This window comes from Panthera pardus, unplaced genomic scaffold, assembly GCF_024362965.1.
Source record: "Panthera pardus isolate Hobbes unplaced genomic scaffold, ASM2436296v1 HiC_scaffold_17, whole genome shotgun sequence".
Taxonomy (NCBI): Eukaryota; Metazoa; Chordata; class Mammalia; order Carnivora; family Felidae; genus Panthera; species Panthera pardus.
In genome coordinates, this window is record NW_026526732.1 from 140,784,584 (window position 1) to 140,805,701 (window position 21,118).

General features: G+C 49.4%; 1 protein-coding gene and 1 long non-coding RNA gene across 3 annotated transcripts; one reads left to right on the forward strand and one right to left on the reverse strand.

Annotated features, from left to right (window-relative positions):
* Nucleotides 1–871: 871 nt before the first annotated feature.
* APOBEC2 (apolipoprotein B mRNA editing enzyme catalytic subunit 2) lies at nt 872–12,543 on the reverse strand. Of its 2 annotated transcripts, none has more exons than XM_053905055.1 (3): nt 12,245–12,543; nt 3,961–4,520; nt 872–1,292 (listed from the first exon to the last, which is right to left on the reverse strand). In XM_053905055.1, exons 1-2 carry the CDS (start codon nt 12,409–12,411, stop codon nt 3,977–3,979), a joined length of 711 nt encoding a protein of 236 aa, XP_053761030.1. In that variant the 5' UTR covers nt 12,412–12,543; the 3' UTR covers nt 872–1,292; nt 3,961–3,976. The 2 variants fall into 2 exon arrangements, with proteins under 2 accessions (XP_053761030.1, XP_019312584.1); XM_019457039.2 differs by having other exon boundaries at nt 872–1,288; nt 3,956–4,520.
* Nucleotides 12,544–17,334: 4,791 nt separating this feature from the next.
* LOC109271803 (uncharacterized) lies at nt 17,335–20,383 on the forward strand. The gene is made up of 3 exons (XR_002082122.2): nt 17,335–17,621; nt 17,949–18,104; nt 19,599–20,383. It is a non-coding gene; the product is annotated as an uncharacterized LOC109271803 (long non-coding RNA).
* Nucleotides 20,384–21,118: the final 735 nt, after the last annotated feature.

A 21,118-nucleotide genomic window follows, 5' to 3' on the forward strand; every position in this document is an offset into this window, starting at 1 on the left:
ATGAGAGTGGGATGGTAAGAGCAAACTTAGAATGAAAGTATTTTGTTTATGCAAATAAATCTTTGCTTTTGGCTCAAAACATTGATTTTGTAGGCTTCTACATTTAAAGGAATTAGGGTTAATTTTTTTCATGGAGTATGAGCCTTGATGATTCTTTGAACAAAGACTAGTCTTGTGGAGGACTGGCTGTAAGTGGAATTCTGGGACTCAGCAGGGATACGATAAAGTGCTTTGTCATTTGCATATAGTCTTGGGGTCAAATTCTGATGATTTATCACACTTGAAGCTTGGGAAGAAGAGGCATGGTCTGATAGAATGAGCACATTATTCCTGGAAACCTAGTTAGAGTTTGGCAAACACCCAGAAATTCACATGTGAAATTTTGCTTCTCCATAAGACTCAAGCCTTTTAAGAAACGAGACTTGACACCATCCTGCCATCACCATCGAGTACCACATACCAACTAGTCCTACAGTATGTGTGTCTGAACATTGAAATCCTACTTATCCTCTCCTTAAGACGCTAATTGCTTATTAGTTGGCAGTCGGAACATGGATATCTTGTAAACAGATTTCCCCTGCCTTTGTTTCACCCTCTGCCATATTCCTTGTCTTCAGAGAAGGGAAAAGGCACTCAATTACAAGTAATCACAGAAGAAAATACTGGATAAAGGTCAAGACTGGGGTGGGAAGTCCGCCTAGGAGAGTTAGTATCCTGTGTTGCCTGGACAAGCCCTGGATTAAGCCTCCCTTCCACTTTCTAATATCCTGGCTTGGCTCATAGCCTGGGAACGTCCCTATTCCTAGGACTTGTTCACTGTACATAGTAACTTCTAAATGTCCAAGTTCCCTAAAAAACCTGGTCACAGAAAAACCACACCACTTCTTTTATTAATGTTGCTATCTTTCTTTAAAAAAAAAAAAAAACAAATACACATCCGGACATATTTCAAAGATCTGCACAAACCTTGGGTCTGAGCCTCTTTGCCTCAGAGCAACCCATTTGGGGGAATAATTAGGCCCCTCAGCCCCACAGATGCCTGCGGCCCATATACAGTTGTCATTTTCCTTGCAACTCACTTTTCCCAAGAGCAGCCTTAGAGCAGCCTTAGAGAGAGCCATGGCTTAAATGATTTACAGCATGAGCAGTATATTTAGAGTCCTTGGAGGGCCTGTGCAGAAGGATTGGTTGGTGTCCAATGTTGTCCAGCTCAAGTGGTATTAGGAAGTCAGACATGTCCCAGATGGCCATACATGTCACTGCTGTCTCCTGGTGGCAGCAGGCAGACCTTAGTGAGAAAACAAGAAAGCATGTTACTGAGAGCTCTGCTGGCCCCAATGAAGAGTTTCTTTTGAGCTGAGGTCTCTGTGTGCCCTCCCCAGCAATCTGAATTTCTCCCCCAGTTGCCTGTGATTTCCACTGTTCCCAGTGTTAGGTTTGCTCTATTCATGTTTTGGTGTGGTTCACACAGGGAAAACCCCAGAAGATCTCTACTTTAATTCTATTCTCTTGAGTTAGATACATGGTTAAGTTCTATTCTGTCATTTTTTTTTAAAAGATGGAATAAGAAACGTAGGGCAAATTTTCTTTAACAAATGCCCATTTCTTAGTATTCTAATTAAGCGGAGTTGTTCTTTAGGGCTTTTAGATTACAACTGGATTTCATGCCTTTTTTTTTTTTTTGTTTGTTTGTTTGTTTAACTGGGTACATTTTAACCTTTCCCTTCATGAACATGAATAACTCAAATACAGTACAGAGAAGCATGTTAATGGGTCCAGATAATACGGTCATGTACACTAATGGAAAGAGGCTTATAATGTGGAACATGTCCAATAATATTTTATTTTAAAATAATTTGACTTGGAAATGGACTTTCCCCTCAAACTGATTTATCTATTTTACTTCCGTTTAGATTAGCGTAAGATACAACCCTCAATTATCCAAAATTAAAAGCTCCTTTTAATCCTCCTTGAAATGCTTACTTTTTATAGCAGATTTAGCTATCTAATTATTTAACTTAATGGAAAAAACAACATGCGCGCACAGGTGCGCGCGCGTGCACGCACACACACACGCATCTCTGAAGACTTGCTGGTTAGGCAGCTGGAAGAAGTGGCCTGTGACTCAGAAAGGCATTTAAGAAGAAAGTATACTATAGTTAAAATTAAGCTACCACTCATCATTCTGGAGTCTGAGTAGGGTTTATAATTACAGTGATAGCACCTACACTAATATAATCCTCAAGGTATTTAAAAGTTTGGTATTTTCAGAAGTCACCCTTAGAAATCTATTTTTATCACTCGCCACCACTAGAGCGGTGTCATATTTTATGTGAACAGAATACCATGTGGCATTATGTGACCATATTCTCACTGAATTCAATGGGCCCTGCTTTTTGTAAAAAATGGCCAAAAATCATGTCCTCTCGGATTGGCAAATGCTCAGCTGGAGAATTATCAGGCACCCTGTGTGTATGTCTAGTAGCAGACGTCTGGCAACATCGAGCTCCAGTACATTGATATTTCCAAAAACGTGTCTGTGAAAGCCACATGTTCTCTTAAGAATATTAAGGGTGAGAGACACCAAGAGTGAATTGAATAGCTTCATAGAAGCTTCATAGCTTCATAGAAGCTTCATAGAAGCATGCTGCATTCACATTTTGTTAATATGTGAATTGTTCCAGAATTTAAGTTGGAGAAGAGGGTGGTAAAGACCCTTTCTTCGTTTCTGGAGGATCTTGATCAGTAACTCAGGCCTTGCGAAGGGACTTGGTTATAGCATTTCTGCGGGAGCAAACTAGATCAGACCGAACTCAAAAAAAGTTAGCAAAGGATCTTTTACCCTCTTTCCTGAGGGTAATCGGCCTGTTTCTGTGAGAGTCTAATTTACCCTCAGCAAGAGGCCAAGTTGGCCTTAATTGTGTCCTAATTATTTGCCTAAATAGCTAATCTTTACTTCCAGTTCTATCACATCTTGATGTCTGTAGGAGGCTACTTCTGAGCTGCTGTCTCATTTACAAACATCTTTTTAACCCTTTCTATATTCCTGCATAGAGGAACTTGTTGCTGTGGTATCCCCATTCCTGAATACAGCATTTTTCTATGAGTTCCGCTGAGGTCTTCTCAAAGTAAGAAAAATGTTCTTGTGTTGTATATTCACACCGAAATTATTGGTCTCCTTCAAGGCCAAACCACTTATTTGAAAACATGAAAGCCTCTCTGGCAAAATTAATAATAAGTTGAATACAAATCCGTTTGGGGACTTTCAAAAGTACCCCAAATGAAAAAATTACATTTGAAGGAATGAAAAGCCTACATTACAGGACAATGGAATGGTAAGATTGCAATTGGGGGTGGGAACAGGGCCTCCAGAAGATGTCCAGAGTCAGTAAGTCTGGACTCAACGCCAGTGGGGGCATGCTTCTTGAGGGACAGTCGGACCATGGCAGGTCATTCGGTCTCACCAAAGCTTGAAGATTCCTGTCAACCTTTGAGTATTACAAAGTTCTGGGGAAAGTTCGTTTGATACAACAGGGTAGGAACGAAAAGGGTTTAGGGAGACGAATTTGCAGTTAAGAGAAAAGGAAAACTTGGGATCTTCTAAAATGTGTTTACGGGGCGCCTGGGTGGCTCGGTCGGTTGAGTGTCCGACTTCAGCTCAGGCCATGATCTCACGATTTGTGGGTTCGAGCCCCGCATCGGGCTCTGTGCTGACAGCTCAGAGCCTGGAGCCTGCTTCGGATTCTGGGTCTCCTCCTCTCTCTGCCCCTCCACCACTCGGGCACTAACTCTGTCTCTCAAAAATCAATAGATGTAAAATGTGTTTACAACCACCCCAGAGCAGAGAAGGGAAATTCGTTCCTGGCCGGGCCAAACCTCCCGCACTCTGCCACCTGCCCGCCAGCCTTCGACCCAAGTTCAAGGCTAACAAGACCACAGGGGCGCCGTGACTCACGCAAGGCTGGGCCCGGTGGGCCTACTTCAGGATGTCCGCCAGCTTCTCTTCGTAGTACAGGAAGTTTTCCTGAATGTCCTCCCAGGGCTCAAAGGCCTTGGACTCGCCCTCTTCCTGCTCCACAAAATTCTGCCAGACGTACTCGAAGTCCTGGGGCTTCATGATGCGCAGCCGGCAGCCGGCCTCCTTCAGCCTCCGCAGCGCGGCCTGGACGTCGGGCTCCTCCCACATGAAGAGGCGCCCAACCAGGATGAGCAGGCGTAGGTTCTTGGTCTTGCCGAGGGTCCGCACGATGCGGTCGGCGCAGGCGGCGCAGGGGCTGGACGACACGTACCAGGTGACGTTGTAGCGCACGGCCGGGTCGCAGGCCGGCAGGATGGTGTTGAAGAACGCCTCCTCGGCGTGGGCGGCGGCGTGCTCGTCCTCCAGGTACCCGCGGGAGGCCTGCACCTGACCCCCCTTGCCCTGCGCTTCCACCACGTAGCAGAGGAAGGTCTTGTTCCGCCCGGAGCTGTACTCCACGTTCCGGAACTGAAACTTAAAGAAGTTGACGGGCAGCCGCTCCCTGTGGGGCGAGAGGGCAGAGGGGACAGGGGAGAAGAAAGAAGGATGAGCGCTTATGTCTAAGAGCAGGTGGCTCTCCAGCCTCGGTGCCTCAGAGACACGTCGGCTCTCCCGGGCAAAGCCGGCCTTGCCCTGGCTAGCATCAGCGACCACACGGCGTGAAAGAATTCAGAAAGGTGTTATCTGGAGCAGGGGAGAGAATTTGGAGGTGTGCATTCAGGTCACCCCAATAGTGAGGGTCTCCAAACGCCCCACCATCCCTCCAACACACAGCACGCGCCTGCATTTCTAAAGCAGTCACTCTCTCGCGGGGGGCTACATAGCCGAATCACCCAGAGGACTCTACAAATGTCAGTGCCTGGGCCCCATGCCAAGGCAATGAAATCAGAAGGTCTGGAGGGAACCCAGGCACCAGCATTAAAAAAACAAACAAACACACCCTCCAGATGATTCTAATAGGTGGCAACGTTGGAAGAGCAGTGTTAAAATAGCAATCTTACAAAGTAGCAAGCATGTAAAATTTCTCATGATAGAGCAAGAGGAAGATTTTGCGGAACATTTCCTGCTTCCATTTCTGGAAGATTTTGCGGAACATTTCCTGCTTCCATTTCTCCTCCTTGTCGCTCATGGCTGTTTCATCTTGGGCCTGGGCTGGCCCACAATGCACAGTGCCCGCCTCTCCAGGTGACTTTCTCAAGTCTGTTTTTTCCCTCAGGTGAAGGAGGGTTGTCACACAATAAGTGTCCAAGAAGCTTTTATCTTTGAGGTCAAGCTATCCAAGAGTACCTTGATAGAGTTTAGGTTACATGTAGTATTGAGTCGTGTCAAAGTCAAAAAAGACTTGGGGGGTGCCTGGGTGGCTCAGTCGGTGAGGCGTCCGACTTCAGCTCAGGTCATGATACCATGGTTGGTGAGTTCAAGCCCTGTGTCAGGCTCTGTGCTGACAGCTCAGAGCCTGGAGCCTGCTTCGGATTCTGTGTCTCCCTCTCTCTCTGTCCTTCCCCCACTCACACTGTTTCTCAAAAAAGGAATAAATGTCAAAATAAATAAATAAATAAATAAATAAATAAATAAATAAATAAATAAATAAAGACTTGGCCTCTACCCTCCAGATGCTTATAAGCTAGCAGCTCCACTCTGGCTAAGACAGCTGAGAGCATTTTAATTTTAAATGCACAGGGAGCCATGGAGGACAAGGCACCAAGGTTCTTGAATGTTTAGCCCTGATTTAGGCGGCAGCAGAAAATTGTTACAGCCTCTTGAGTAAAGAAGGACGTAATAAAAGTGACGAGAGGAGGGGATTGAGTACTGGCTTGGAGAGGCTGAATGTTTTCTTTTTTTTTTTCTTAAGTAATCTCTGCAGTTGCCCCAAAAGACACCCTGTGGCAACCATGAACTCTGCTGTTACTGCCCTACATGTCTTCCCTTTCTAACTCCCAGGGCTACAGGGAAATCCCGGATGTCCCAGGGCCTTGTCTTCTTAGGGCTAAGCAGCCAGGTGCCAAAGAGCTGAAAAAACATGAGCTGTTTCCCTGCTGTATTCCCCACCCCCATCGCAAAATTTGCTCCACCCAAGTTCCCATATCTCTTACTGTCAAGTTCAGTTTCCACTGTGGAGATGGATGTGTTTGAGGACCTGGCCCCAGGATTCTTTTGGGTACTATACTTAGCTCTCTAAACCCCTCTGTCCCCAGTCAAATGTGTTTATTATTTACTTAACATTTGGGGAGAATGGATGGCCTAATGGTTCTCCTCTCCTATTTCAATCCCTGTTGGGAATTCATTTATAATGAGCTCTCCCCAATGAAAGTCACCCTTCAAGACCACGCCTAGATTTTACTGGCTGCTAAATGGTACCTTCACTTTCCAGAGTGGATTTTTTTTTTTTTCTCCTGAGAAGCACAGAGCCTACCTTCCTTGTCCAAACACTTGATGCTCTTCAAGGCCATTTGCCAGACACTCTCCTGCCCCCAAATCTATCCAGAGCCAACCGTATGGTGGATTCTCAAAACCCTTGGAAGTATTCACAACTGTGTGGCTGGTTGGGGGCTTCACCAATAGCTGCCTGTGTGGCCCCTTGGGTTTCCTTCTGGAGCCCCCAAAAGTGTTGCTCCAACTTGGCCAAATGCAGCGCAGTGAGAGTATGAACTTGGCCCAGCATATAGTTACGAGTTGGCTGGCTAGTGTGAGGCTGCTATTTCTCCCAGCCTCTCTTAAGCTCTGATGCTTTCCCCTCCTCCTCTTCCCTCCACAGGAGGAGAAGACCCAGAGAAACCTGAAACCCAAGGGAGAGGAAGAAAGTTCACCTCTCTATAAATATCAGTTTCCCACCCCTCTGGCCAGCAGCCCAATAGCCTACTCTGTGCTTCAGCAGGGCCTTCTGGACTAGGTGCCTAAGGAAGGGAAATGCTTTCAAGGGGCAAAGGAAAGTCAATATTGAAATAAAAGTGGGAGTGTGCGGGGGGAGCTCCTGGGTGGCTCATAGGTTAAGCGTCCAGCTTCAGCTCGGGTCATGATCTCACAGTTCATGGGTTGAAGCTTTGTGTTGGGCTCTGTGCTGACAGCTCAGAGCCTGGTACCTGCTTTGGATTCTGTGTCTCCCTCTCTCTCTCTCTGCTCCTCCCCTGCTTGCACTCTCTCTCTCTCAAAAATAAACATTAAAAAAAAAAAAAAAAGGAAAGTCAGGGAAAGTCTTGGTTCCCAGTCTTTCCTTTCAGCTTGTTCAAAAACTGGGCTTGCTTGGCTTCTCAGTGGGCTTCTTGGTTTTCCAGAAGGACCATAAGGGGCAAATGAGGTCCTTTGGGCCTCCCACAGGCTGAAACAGCAGGCCCTGAAGGGGAACAGAGGTGGGAGAGGGCTGAAAGCTCTCCAGGGAGCTAGACAATATGGTCATCTTGGGTGATTTTATAGAATCACAAAATAAGTCAACACTGTTATGCCTGCTAGTGGAAGGAAGGAAATAGTGACACTAATTTCTTAGATAATCATAAACATCTTTTTTTTCCTAGTAGCATGATGCCTGAGTAGCATATTTACTTATAGCCCTTGCTGTCGCCCCCCAGCGGGTGTTTAACTGCTGAAGTGGTGTGTGTGTGTGTGTGTGTGTGTGTGTGTGTGTGTGTGCGCGCGCGCGCGCGCGCGCGCGCGCACGGATTTATTGGCATGGTGGTCAGGAGAAACATGTGGGTAGCAGATTTCTTCACCTGGGCTCAGTCACTGCTTCAGGCACAGAAACCAACAGTGTTATTCCTTCCCCCCCATTCCCCCTTCTTTAAGCACCACGTCCTCATACTTCCTGCACACAAGTCAATCACACTTCATTTGCAGAGACCCAGGCTACTGGGCATTGCAGTTCTCTAGGCAGGAAACCAAGAATCCTAATATCTGGGAGAGAACATTTGGAGCATGGTCGACTTGATGGAGGGAGCAAGGATGTGAACACATGCAATATATTTATACCGTATTTTTCTCACGTTCATGTTTAAAAATATTTGCGTTCCCTAAGCAGAAATCTATACGGTGAAAGGAAGCAACCCGGAAGGCAGCAGAGACTGGTCTGAGATTAAACATTTGCTCCAAAATAATCCATGGAGTGGAAAATCTACTCACAGGTCATTGAGTGTTGACTTGTCTCAGCTTTCCTCGCCAGACCTTTTGTGCCCTGCTCAAAAGAGGCAAGAGTTGCTGGTTTCAGTTTCCTTCTCCCTTTTCCAGACCACTTTCAAAGTGGATGCTGAGGAGTGGGCACGGTCAGAAGGAGACTAGAAGCAGAGAGTTCTAACAGCCTGACTTCCTAGAGCCCAGATGGGGTTTGCTGGGCTGCTGGCTCCTGATTTGCAATTCTGGATGGGATTCTGCCCTTGGTGAGCCCTGAGCAGCTCACTGCCTTTTTCCTGGGAGGCACTGTCTTCATGCTGGAGCTTTGACCTTCCCCCAGCCTCGGTGGAAGCCAGGGAGGCCAGAATCAGTGGCTGTCTTCTATTCTTTCTGGGACAAGCCTTCCCAACATGCTCTGGAAACCAGGGCAAGGCGTGAGAGGCTTGTGGCATTCACAGCGGAGTCGAAGGCCCTCACTCCTTGCCCTCCCTTCTCCTCTGAACCCTGCATGTCCTCTCTGTGTTCCCCATGTGGCCAGAGCCAACCTCTGGTAGCTAAAGAAGTGGTTGAAAGGAGTCACTGTCTGTGCCATTTATGTCTGTTCCATGCAAATCCCTTTGATAGCAGGTTCAGCTTTATGCAAAATCATATACAACACAACTAGAGACCAACAAAGACAAACACACAGCCAGGGGGCCTGCTAGGTAGAGCCACAGTTGCTCATCACGGGGATGGAGAGATGAGGGGACAACTAGCTCTGATGCCCCAGAGCTTCCCTCAAGCATGCCGAGTTCAGAGAGAGGCACGAACCCGTGGAATTCTCCTCTACACCGAGCGCTGCTGGGTCTTCATGTATCCTGAACTTCTCTCCTCTCAGAAGCCCTCCCTACAATTAGTGCCTTATCCCGATGCCTCGCAGGGAGCCGAACATACAATAGGTGCTTGTTCATCAGTTCAGTTATTTACTTACTCAACAAATACCTATTGAGTGTCTATGAGGAGGTAGGCACTGTTTTTTGTGCTGGGGATAAAGCAGTTAAAAGGCAAAGTCCCTGGCCTCATGGAAGTTAAATACTAGTGGGGGAAATGGGCAGTAAATAAATGATTCCTATTCAGTAAATATTTGTTGAATATAAAAAGCCTCCCATTATGGCTTTTTAAGATGCAGTGTGGTGATTTGGAGTCAGACACCCCTGGGGTTACACCCTACTCCATCCATTAACTTTGGGCAAATTACTCATCCCTTTGAGGCTTGGTTTTCCCATCTGAAAGATAGGTCGAGTGATCCACCCTCTTAGAGTTTGGACAATGGTCAACACGCAAGAAATTAAACCTGGTACTGATGGATGGTGCCTTCCCTGGGCCTCAAATCTTACCCTTCAGAGCTCAATCTTAAGCATAACCAAATCTGAGCCCTTTCTACTCTTCCTTTTGTGTTTAGAGGGTTCTTTCTTTCCTTGGTGTGCTGGTTCAACACCCAGTTCTATGAGAGAAAGAAAGAGAGAAAGGGGGGAAGAGGGAAAGGAAAAGAAAAGGAAAGGAAAGGAAAGAGAAAGAAAGAAAGAAAGAAAGAGAAAGAAGAAGAAAAGGAAGAGAGAAAAAAAGAAAGGAAGGAAGAGAGAAAGAAAGGAAGGAAGTCAGTCGTGATTTCTAACATTTGTTGATTTCTGCAAATACTCCCACTATAGAGATTTCAAGAAACCAACATGAAGTCACTGAATGCAAAATTGGAAAGAGATGCATACAGGCCGTTCTCATCGTGAGTTGGCTTTGGCACACCACGACAGTTTTTGACCTTTTTCTAGCACTTCCTACCATGTTATTTTGTTAATGTTCTTAGGTCTGCTTTCTATCTTGAGTGCCGTATTCAAGCCAGAATCGTGACAAATGGGGCATATCTCCTTATTCCTACCTGGTACGCCTTCCTCACCTCACCTCACCTCTGTCTGCTCCCTCTTCTGCTAGTTTGTGGCCCAAATCTAAGGAGCCGTGTAGACAGACCCATCCCCTCTGGGAGTCTAGGCTAGGACAGGAGCGGCTTTGCTGACCTCCTTGATGCCAGGGTATCTGGAGAGGAAAAGAGGGGAAAGTTGTTCCCTCATCCTGTCCATGCACAGACAGACCCGCACCTCTGGGCTATTTTAAGCCATCTGTTTACCCAGAGGGGCCCAGGAGACAGATCTCCACAGCTGTTACTTATGGCCAGGAAACTCTCAGGGCTCCACCTCCGTCCTGAACTGCTTTCAGAGCACCCAGAAGACTACCTTGCTGCACCTCTTTTTCTGCGCCTTGGGTCAGAGAAGGTTCTGAGTAGACCTCACAGATGGAGGCAGGTGGAGCCCTGTTTGGGAAATCTGGGACTCAGAATGAATAAGAGGCCTTGGAAAGAACACTTGGCTGGGGTCAGAAGAAGACTGCTACGTACTGGTTCTGTGGTCTTGAACAAATTACTGAGGCTCCCTGACTCAGTTTCCCTATCTGTAGAGTGGCAACAATATAACCCCCTCTCCCAGCCCTGTGCTGAGGGTTGAATGGGCTCATGCCAGTGCGAGTATATGTAAACTGGATGAATGTAAACTGGATGAACGTAAACTGCACCAGAGGATTTAACCCTTAGGACCAACCACCCTGGGGCCGCAAAGCATGTTCAACTGAACACACATGGTCTAATTCTGTTCTGGACCTATCCTGCCCCTGCGCTGGGGAGATCATAACACTGCATAGAGTGGGTGTGCATGTGCTGGTGTGTGACCAAGGGCAGCACAGACCAGCAGCCTTAGAGGTTAGAAAATGGATCTCCTCCATAGGGAGCCACTGGATTGCGGCCTCCTGGCCTGGTAACCCTAGGCCCTCCCTAGGTCTATATTAGTCTGTGCTCCTCTGTTCCTTTAATCCTAGGGGGAGGGTGACATTGGTCGGTTGGGCACGGGTGAATGCAAGTTCCAGGCTCTCGCCTGAATTCTTCCTTTAGGAACTAGGATGCATTTTCCCCTCAGGTTCTCGTAGAGATCAGAAAATATCTGAGCTGGAAGGGACCTTAGGGATCAACTTAGTGTAACTTCCTCATGTCACAAATGAAAAAACTAAGGCCAGGACTGGAAAATCACTTGCCAAGCTTCAAACAGCAAGTCCAAATGGCCACCCAGGCTCCTCTGCCCCCTGAGGACATCATGCCTCCATTTTTCCTGAAATTTCTCCTAGTGTGGACCCTCCTCTGTTTGTGGTCATTGTTGGGACTCCCATGAAGGAAGCCCGGGAGCTGAGGGAGGGAATATGGCTCTATGTATCCCCTTTTTCTTTGCCTATGATCTTTGCAGGGTCTTCTGCAAAAGGAACAGAGAGGAAAGAGGAGGAAGGACCACTTGGTGCTATTCCTGGAGATGTCATAATCTGGACAAAACAGAGGGACCCTGTATGTAGGCCTCTCTTTGGGGCCTGGAGACCGTTTGCTCAGGGTCCTTGTTCCTCTGGGCTGTGGCTGAGGGTGGAATGCCTCTTCTGCCCAGAAGCTTCTGGCCCTGGACTGTTACCTGTGCTGTAACTATTGTTTCCCTGGGGGTGGATGTGAAGAACCCGTGGGCAGATTCAATTCTATAAGGGGGAAAGAAAAATGCTTCTCACTCAGGCTTGGGAAAGGGTGGGTCTGTTTTCCCTGTCTCAGGATCTTTCACTCCAGAGAGAAGCTCTAAAGAAAGAGTGAGAGCTATACAGATAGAGGAGAGGCCCTCTCAGCAACAGAGAGAAGTCGAGGGAGGAGGTACTTTGGGGCCATCTTTAAATATGCCTGTGTCATCCCCTGTCCTTACCACACTCCCTAGGACTCGACAGCCTGTATCTGGAGAGGCAGGAGGCATCCTGGTACCAGGAGGCCCAAGCGGTGGTTTCATTCTCTGGGCCCTTGCCTCTAAGGAGCTGCCCTCCCTCCCCCTGGTTAGAGGGTCCAAAGTGTCACCCCGAGAGGCCAAGCGAAATTTGCAGCTGTGTCCCCCGCAGCCCCTACCATGCATGGTAGGCTCGTGGCTGCAGGTCTGTGACCCTGACCCCTACTATTCCCATCCTAAATTCCCCCAGCCTGCCCCAGCCCACACTCTTCTAGGGAGAGGGACCCGGCCCACACCCAGGTCTCACCCTGTGACGATCTCAAAGGGAGGCAGTTCAATCAGCTCCTTCAGCTTCTCAGGGTCGTCCAGATCTTCCAGATCCTCACCGTTCTGGGAGGCGGGTGCAGCGGGTGCGGCGGGCGCAGCAGCCGCAGCGGCCGCAGCAGCCGCAGCGGCCTCTTCTTTCTGGGCCATGGAGGGACTGTGGCTCCGCAGTCACTGAGAAAGGGGAGAGGTGGTGAGTTTCCCTGGCCAGGGCCTGGCGGCAGAGGCCCAAGCAGCTGTCAGCAGCTAAATCTGCCTGGGGAGCACTGGGCAGGCCAGGCTTAGTGTTCTCACCTCCTGGCCACAGGCTTTATAACCAGAGCCCTCTGCCCCTCCCCCAGGCCCTCGCCCTCTATCTTTTTTTAATTGAGTGACAGCGGGTGAAGGGATGGGGGGAATGGAAACTCTGGCCATTAGTATCCCCTATTTATCAGGAGGCAAAGACAGGAAGCTGGCAGGTGGGGATGGCGAGGCCTGCTCTCCCTTCCCCCACTAGCTCACACATGTATTCATCCTCTTCCCCTCCGCCTTACATCCTTCCCTCTGTTTCCCATGCAACCTTTCCAGCTTCACTGGCGGGGGTGGGTGGCGTGGAAAAAGGGGCCTACAGGTGAGCATCCTGAGATTTGGGGGAGATGCTCTCAGAAGTGTAAGCAGGATGAGGCTTGTGTTGAACGGGGTGCTTGTAGAGACCCACCCCCTCCCCCACTGGCGGGTTCAGGAAAGGAGCATCCTGAGACGGGGTGGGATAAGAGCTGCCAATTTGGAAAGAAACTGTGAGCTGTTACTTAAAGGGAACAGACGCCGATTTGCCTGTTATGAACCCATAATGCAGTGTCGGTTTGGGAGCCTCCAGTAGTTAGCGATATTGCTGTTTACGAGCTCCAAGGGTTTTGAAAGAAGAGAGGCAGTGAGTTTCGTGGTTTATGTGTGAAATCAGACTGTCAACAGCCGTGGGAGGCAATCTGTATCATCCTGTGTTTCACATAGGGAAACTTGGACTCCCAGAAGGGCTGGTTAAGGGCCTTGCCTAAGGCCGTGCAGCCCCGAAAGTGGCAAGTCAGAATTCCAACCCAGGCCTTTGTATCCCAGAGGCCAAACATTTGACCTCCATGGTATGTTCCCTCTCGGTCAGTCCTTTATTCCTTTAACAAATATTTGTTGAGTACCTACTATATGCCAGGTGCCAGTTCTGGTATTGGGACTATGGCACAGAACAAAACAGATGAAAACCCTTGCCCCCACAGAGCTTGAGGGGGCTGGACAATCAGTAAGATAAGTGATATACTTATAGGCTATTTGCAGGTGCGAAGTGCCAGGGAGAAAAGGCAGGTAAGGTGAGGGGGACGGAAGTGACAAGAGGTGATGTTATATTTTTATAGAGTGGCCAGGCAAGCACTTTGAAAAGGAAACAACTAAGAGCTGAAGGTTGTGAGGGGAATAATCATATGGATATCTAAGGGGAAAGTGTTCCAAGGGGAGGAAGACCCGGTGTAAAGGCCTTGGGGAGGCAGCGTTCCTTGTGTGTTTGCGGAACAAGCAAGGACACCTGGGCGACTGGAGAGTCCTGGGAGATGAGGCCAGAGAGATAAGTGTGGGTGAGATAGGTGCGACCTTATGGGCTACTCTAAGGGCCTTGACTTTTTCTCTGAGTGATATGGGAAGCCCGTCTTTGAACACATGAGAACATGGTCTGACTTATATTTTTACAGGATCAGCCAGGCTGCTTGGTTGAAGATAGACCAAAGAGCAGAAGCAGAGGGACCAGTTCTAAGCCTACTGAAAGTAATGAGAGACCTGGGGCCCCTAGAAAAATCCCTGAGCTGAAATAGCATTGGAAGATGGACAGATACCTTTTTGCAGATTCATATCATGGATGCTTAGCAGGGGCCACAGGCATTCATGTTTGGGGCACTGCAAATACTCTAGGACATTCTCAGGGCAGTGGAAGGGTGGGGTCACGGTCACTAGAGGTTGAAAGTGAGGAAACTGAGAACACTGGGCACTGGTCAGAACCATGCTCCAAGTGGGACTGGGTGGTGGTGGTGGAAAGGGAGCATACCTTTCCACAGTCTGACTAGACAATAGGAGTCAGGTCAGTTTGGAGTATTGGGGGTTCTCTTCCCAGAGAATCCTGAGCAGCACAGTGCCCTGTATGATGCCCAAGCATTGTGGTTTGCTTGGATGGTCATAATTTCTACCTGCTGTCCAGGTATAGTTACTACTCATGCCCCATCCACTCCCCATAGCGCTCTGGTATTGACAATCAACCCTATGGTCACCCGACCTGATTGGCTGATTACTGAAGGCACTTGTGCAGAGATTATTTTTCTCAGGCGTTTTTCTGGGGGTGTAAAACAGGGTGGTAGTGGTAGTGCCCGAGTCCACAAAGAAAAGGCAGTGATCGCGGGTACAAGGCAAACACACGTTATTACGATTCTGGTCATCACACACACACACACACATACACATACCATTTAAATGCGAAGGGTTCACTTCCTTCGCTTATTTGACCAACACTTATAAAGGGCTCCTGCGTGCCACGCACTGTAGGAAATACCAAGAACACAGAGACGCAGGAGGTACAGCCTCACCGGGAGCTCACAGGACTTGTTGCAAGGGGGGCACTCAAGCATGCATCATTTCATTCCGTTCTCACGCCAGTCTCACACAGGCGGGTAATACCGGCCTCGTTTTGCAAGTAGGGACCTGCCGCTCCGGGAGGTGAAGTGATTTGCACAAGATCACACAGGGATTTAAGTCTGGGTCCTCTGAGCATACTTCTTATCCCCAGGACTGCACCCAGCCAGCTCTGATGAATATATGTCTTTTTTTTTTTTTAACATTTTATTCATTTTCTGAGAGACAGAGCATGAGTGTGAAAGGGGCAGAGAGAGGGAGACACAGAATCCGAAGCAGGCCTCAGGCCCTGAGCACAGAGCCCAATGCGGGGCTCAAACTCACGAACTGTGAGATCATGACCTGAGCCGAAGTCAGACGCTCAACCGACTGAGCCACCCAGGCGCCCCTCTGATGAATACATGTCTTAATCAACATCTGCGTGTGTCCCTCTCCACTTCCAGGTCACGGCTACAGCAAGGGGCTTGGAGTAACCAAGGAGAGGTCAAAGGTCTGGGGGGAGGGAAGCGAGGAGGAGGGATTTTTTTTCCAGCGCCTTATTCCCCCTGTGGGGAAGACTTCCCCCTTGAGGACAGGGTCTCCTACTTTGGCTGTCGTGTATCAGGATTGGGAGAGGGTACAAAGTTCATATCCATGCCCCCATCTCAGCTTTGATTCACTGTGTGATCTTGGCCAAGCCACTAAGCATCTCTGGGCCTCAGTGATGCCAGCTAAGTTACTGTTCTCTATTCCAGGAGGGTCAAACAGATGCAAATGAGAAGAGACAGGGCTGGCTCCCAAAGACCTGTGGGGAGAAAATAACAGTGTGGTGCAAATTCCCTGACTGAGTGATGGTAGAGCTGATGCAGGGGTGGACCCAGGCTGGTCCCTTTCTGAAGAGGGGACCCCTTGCTCCCACCACACCCACATACAGTTTTTCCTTTGACACTTGGTAGAGCACCCTGGGCCTTCCCCTGGACTGATAACTGACAGCTTCCTTTTCCACTGCTCCATTCTGGCCCCTGCCCCACCCACCATCCTTAGAAGCCCTCTGAGCTAGTCTGGCTATATATGGCACCTCCTGGGGGCCTGGTTCCTGGCTGGTCCCTGGCTCTCCTTTCCAAGTCGGACCAGTTTCCCCTGAAGGCCCCAGAAGGCAGCCACTAATCTGGAGATCAGGTGCCAGGAGCTTGGCTCCACGTCCTGCAGCTGCCAGGATATTCTTTAGGGCAGGCAGTCCCCAACCCCCCTGTTAACACTCTTCAATTCAGTAGGTTTCTATCCATTTGCCCCTCCTGCAGGGGAGGAGACTGGGAAATAGGTTATTTAGTTCAAGATCACAGTAGAGGCCTGTGTGTGGGGTGCTGGAATTTGAACCCAGCCTCCAAGTTCTAGGCTTTTCCCAGTGTGTTATGCTGCCTGGGATTCAGTAACAGTGAGAGCTCACACTAGCATGGCCCTTTCCTGGGGGCCTGACACCGGTCTAAGTAGGTCATGTCATTACCCCATTTATTCCTCACCAGGATGTTGGGATAGGTGCTACTGTTATCTTCATTTTACGGGTGAGGAAATTGAGAACAGAGAGCTTAAGTGACTTGGCCAAGGTCACGCAGCTAGTGGTAGCTGAGCTACGTGCTGCCAGAGTCACATTGTTGCTCCTTAGACATTCAGTCCCTACTGATACCAGGACCCCTGAGGTCAGGCTCTGAGGAAGGCGGGGCAAGAAGCGGACTAGAGTGGAAGAAAGTGTTCTTCAGGGAGATTGGGCTCTGGAAGCAGTTGGTATAGGAGGGATACACGTGCACGTGTGTGTCTATGTGGGGGGTGTGTCTGTGTGTGCGTGTGTGTGTGTGTGTGTGTGTAGGGGGTATAGGTGCAGAGACAAAGCAGCTGGTGAATGGGGATGGAAACCAAAAAAGGAATTCTTGTGATCTGTCCCTGCAGGCCTCAGCCCCCTTCACTCCGGGTGGCAGTGACTGGAAGGAGCCGGATTTGGCCCAAGGTGAGCCGCAGGCTGTCTCTCCCTGTCCCTTTTCCCAGGGTCATTTCAGAAAAAAAATTCAGGGTCTCTGGAGGTGGCTGAGGAGTAGGGGACAGGACCAGGCACAGCTCTTCCTTGGGTCTCAGTCTGCTGCCTCGCTGCCCTCGCTGGGAAGGGAGTAGAGGCCAGGAGGGGGCTAGTGGAAAATAGAAGCCTCACCAGGGGAAGGTTTAAATTCTCACTTTGTGAAAGAAGACACCTTGGGAGCTCATTGATGGAGTGGGTGCTTTATGTGCAGGGACAGCTGGGACCCCAACAGCGCGTTGCCCCAGAGACCCAGCCTGGGCGTGCCCGTCTCTCGGTCACTACCGAGACGAGGTACACAAACAACGGGCTGCCGGCACCAGACACCCCCCTGGCGGGCAGAAGCCTGCATCCTCCAGCAACCGCTCTGTTGACATAAACACGGGGTGTCTGGAGCTCCGGCCAGGTGGGGGGAGGGGGCCCAAGTGTCTCCCAGAGGTCTAAGGCTGAGAGCAGAGAAGACACTAGAATCACCGGGCAGGGCAGGGGTTTCAGTATCCTCCTGTTGCAGGACACAACGCTTGGCTCGCCTTGCAGAACACGCTGCTCCTGGGGACTTTAGTCCTGGTCACCGTGGTCCTCCATTCCAGCAGCCACTCCCGGCACCGCCCGGCTCCTGCAGCCGGCGCTTTGAGTCTTTGAGGAAAGTGATCTGATAACAACCACGCATATTAAGGTGACTAATAGTGTTCCTCTTTGAAGGGGTGTTTGCAGGGCCAAAGAACCTACTAGGGGGAAGCAATAAACTTAATCAGTGTTTGAGAGGAGAATTTCAGCGCTTCCAATGCTCAACGGGTGAAGCAGGTGCAGCTTAAGGGGACAGGGGAGTTTTTGGTTGTCCTGTGGGCAGATAATTTCTGGGTGCGCTGGGGGATCTTGGAAAGAAAGACAGTGGAGGGATGAACGAGGCGCCTGGTGGGACAAAGAGGGCTTCTCCTGGCCCTGTACTTATTGATCAACAATAAGTACTTAAAACAATCAGGGTCTTGTGCCTGTTTTCCAGAACTACAAGAAAGAGGCCTCTGAAGCTCGGCTTGGGGTGCAGGGGATAGGATTGATGTGGCCACCACAAAGGAAGACTTTGGAGCCCTTGCCCAAGCCTGACAACACTCAGGGGGCCTTACGCTGCCACCAGGGCATCGCCTTTGCCTGCCCATAGGTAAGAGGGGCCAGAGACGCACAGAGCAAACACTTCCTGCACTCCGCTCCTTCCAAACCAGGCTGACCAAACTTTTGTCCACTGGACAGACATACACCTATTGGTCTCCCTGCCTCACCTCGCCTCTGGGTGTCTCCATTCTGCAGACTTGGCAAAGGGAGGAAGAACGTGGCATTCCGGGGAGCGAAGGAGGGATGGAGATAGAGTAGAAAGAGACGTACCTCCTCCTGGGGTTGCTGTTTTACCTGGTGCAGCTCCCCACCTCTCCAGATACTGGGGGGAAGGGCGGGATCTGCACAGCCCTGGAGGAGCTCATCTCCCCCTCCCCCCCCGCCCCCCACCCCGCCACTCATACTCACATACCATGTGCCCACTCAGAGGCAAATGGAAAAACACCACTCAGGGACAGAGATGCACACACACATGTTTGGGATGGTGGGATCCCAGGACACGTCTAGCAGAGACATGAGGAAACTCTGACCCTGTTCAGGCACAACTCTAGGTAACTCTGGTGGTCTAGGAGGGGCCAAGGGCAGTGTGTGCTCAGAACCGGGAGGTGGGTAGGGTGAGGTCGAGGGGTCCAGACAGATTAGGAGAGTGAGGGATTAAATGCACCCACCCAGGAGCCAAGGAGCAGTGCAGAAGGGAATTTTAAGGGTGACATCGAGGACAGAGGATGAGAGTTTGATGTTGGAGTCCTGCCCTTTCTGGCTGTTTCTGCTCAAAGCCAGGAAGCCTCTGAGACTGGCTCATTCTATCGGGCAGTCTTGTTACTCCAGGGCTTGGGACGCCACCCAAATCCAGCTTTCTTCTAGAGCGGAGTGTCCAAAACTGGAGGTATCTGGACGCCTGGGTTTGTGGGTCGACTTGCACTGGGGAGGGGAAGGTCATGCAGTCGGCTTGGATGGACTCTCCTCTTCTTGGAGGATCAGTTAAACTTCTAGAAGTAGCTGGCAACACAAATAAAATTCCTAGCTGATATTTGTACTGTCTATATGAGATGATGACAATGAGAAATAATTCTGGGGCGTTCACTCGTCTAAGGTCACACGGCGATAACAGAGCGGGGATGAGAACCCAGGCGGTGTTCTCAATCGGTATTTATAGGTTATGTTTCTATGTCTCCAACAGTTCCACGTATAAATGAAGTTATACGTTCAACTAAAAGCAGCTTTAGGAAATTTGACGGAGGTGAAGGTAAAATCCACCTGAATGTGTGACCTAAAAAGGCAGTCATTTTGTGCGTGTGACACTGGTCAGGCTAGCCCACAGGCCCAAGGAGGAGGTCACTCGCTCTCCTGGCTCTGGGGAAGTTTGGGAAATATTGCCAGGGTTTAGGAGCAAGATAGGTCTCCAACTGTGGTGGAAATCAGAACCATGTGTGCTTGGTAAACATGTGACCCCTGGGGTCCCCACCTAAAAAGCTAACATTTCTGAAGCACTTCCTCTGTGTCAGACGACTTTGTACGCATTATCGCCTCTCTTCTTCCCGAGGGTTCTATGAGGGCCCCATCGCACAGCTGAGAAAAACGAAGCACAGACAGTGAGGTAAGTTGCGCAGGTTACCGGTTCATAAATGACGGTCAGTATCCACACCCAGGCTGACCTGTCTCCGCGGCCAGAACTGCAAACCACGTCACCCTCTGCCTTCGTTCCCCAAGATGATCTGATTCCGGTGGGTCTGGAGCCGGCCTTCTACAACCGCCTCCGGAGGTCACTGGGCCACACTTTGAGAACCACTCTGGCTTCCGTTTCAGTCAGGCTGAACATTAGAGCCACCTGAGAAACTTCAGAAACTATGAATGCCGTTCCCTTCCCCAAACACAGGCTTTTTCAATGGGTCCAGAGTCGCCTCGCAGGTGTGGGTGACGTTCTGGTCAGCATTTTCTTTTAAGGGGACAGAGTGTATATTTATCCAACCAATAACACATATGAAGACCTGCTCCGTGCCCTGTGCTGCACGGGGGCTGGGGACACAAAGGGGGGTGGGACACTGTGTGTGCCTTCCAGGAGCACAGGTGCCTGACACTTCTGGTGGGGCACAGCATGCCCTTTCTGGGGGGAGGAGGAAGGATGCAGCTTCCTTCTTGCTTGTTCTCCTCTGGTGAGCTCCAGAAAGAGCCAGTCTCCTCGAATGTGAAGTCCTTCTGGCTTCTCCCCGATGTGGTCCTTCGCCCTCGCCTGACAGGTCACGGCTGGTTCTCCACCCAGAACTCAGCTTCCAGAAACACAGCCCTGAGAGACCACCTATATGTGGAGCTCTCACATTTTAGAGGGAGCAGACAGCAGGCAGGAGACCCTGGAGAGCTTGAAAAACACTGATGCCCAGGTCCATCCCTGGAGAGACTGGTCAATACTTTCAGAAGTTCCTATGCAAGGCATCTGGGCCTTCCAGCTGACCTTGTTTGGAATTTGGAGAGACAACCCCAGGGACACTCACTCCTTGCTGCCACCAGGGCCTTGAAATAAGAGGAGAAAGGGCACCTGGGTGGTTCAGTTGGTTAAGAGCCTGACTCTTGATTTCAGCACAGGTCATGATCTCATGGTTTGTGAGTTCGAGCCCTGCATTGGGCTCCGTGCTGACAGTGCAGAGCCTGCTTTGGGATTCTCTGTCTCCCTCTCCCTGCCCCTCCCCTGCTCACTCTCTATCGCTCTCTCTCTCTCAAAATAAATAAATAAACATTAAAAAAATAAAGTTCAAAGGTCTTCATCAATTAAAAAAAAAGAAACAAGAGGAGAAGAAAACAATAGGAGGGAAGAGACGAAAAATAAAAAAGGAATAGATGAAAATAAAGAAGCCAATGAGAAGATGTGGGACGAGAGAAGTCTGGACAAGAAGTCCCTGCTGAAATCACTCATTAACTCTGAGGCATTCATCTCTTTTTCTTAATGTTTTTTCTTATTACAATAGTCATTAATTGATTTTGAAAATTAACGGTAAAAGTATATGAAAACAAAAGTGAAAAATGATCTATAATCCATCTGAACAGAGATGATCACATAAGGTCTTAATA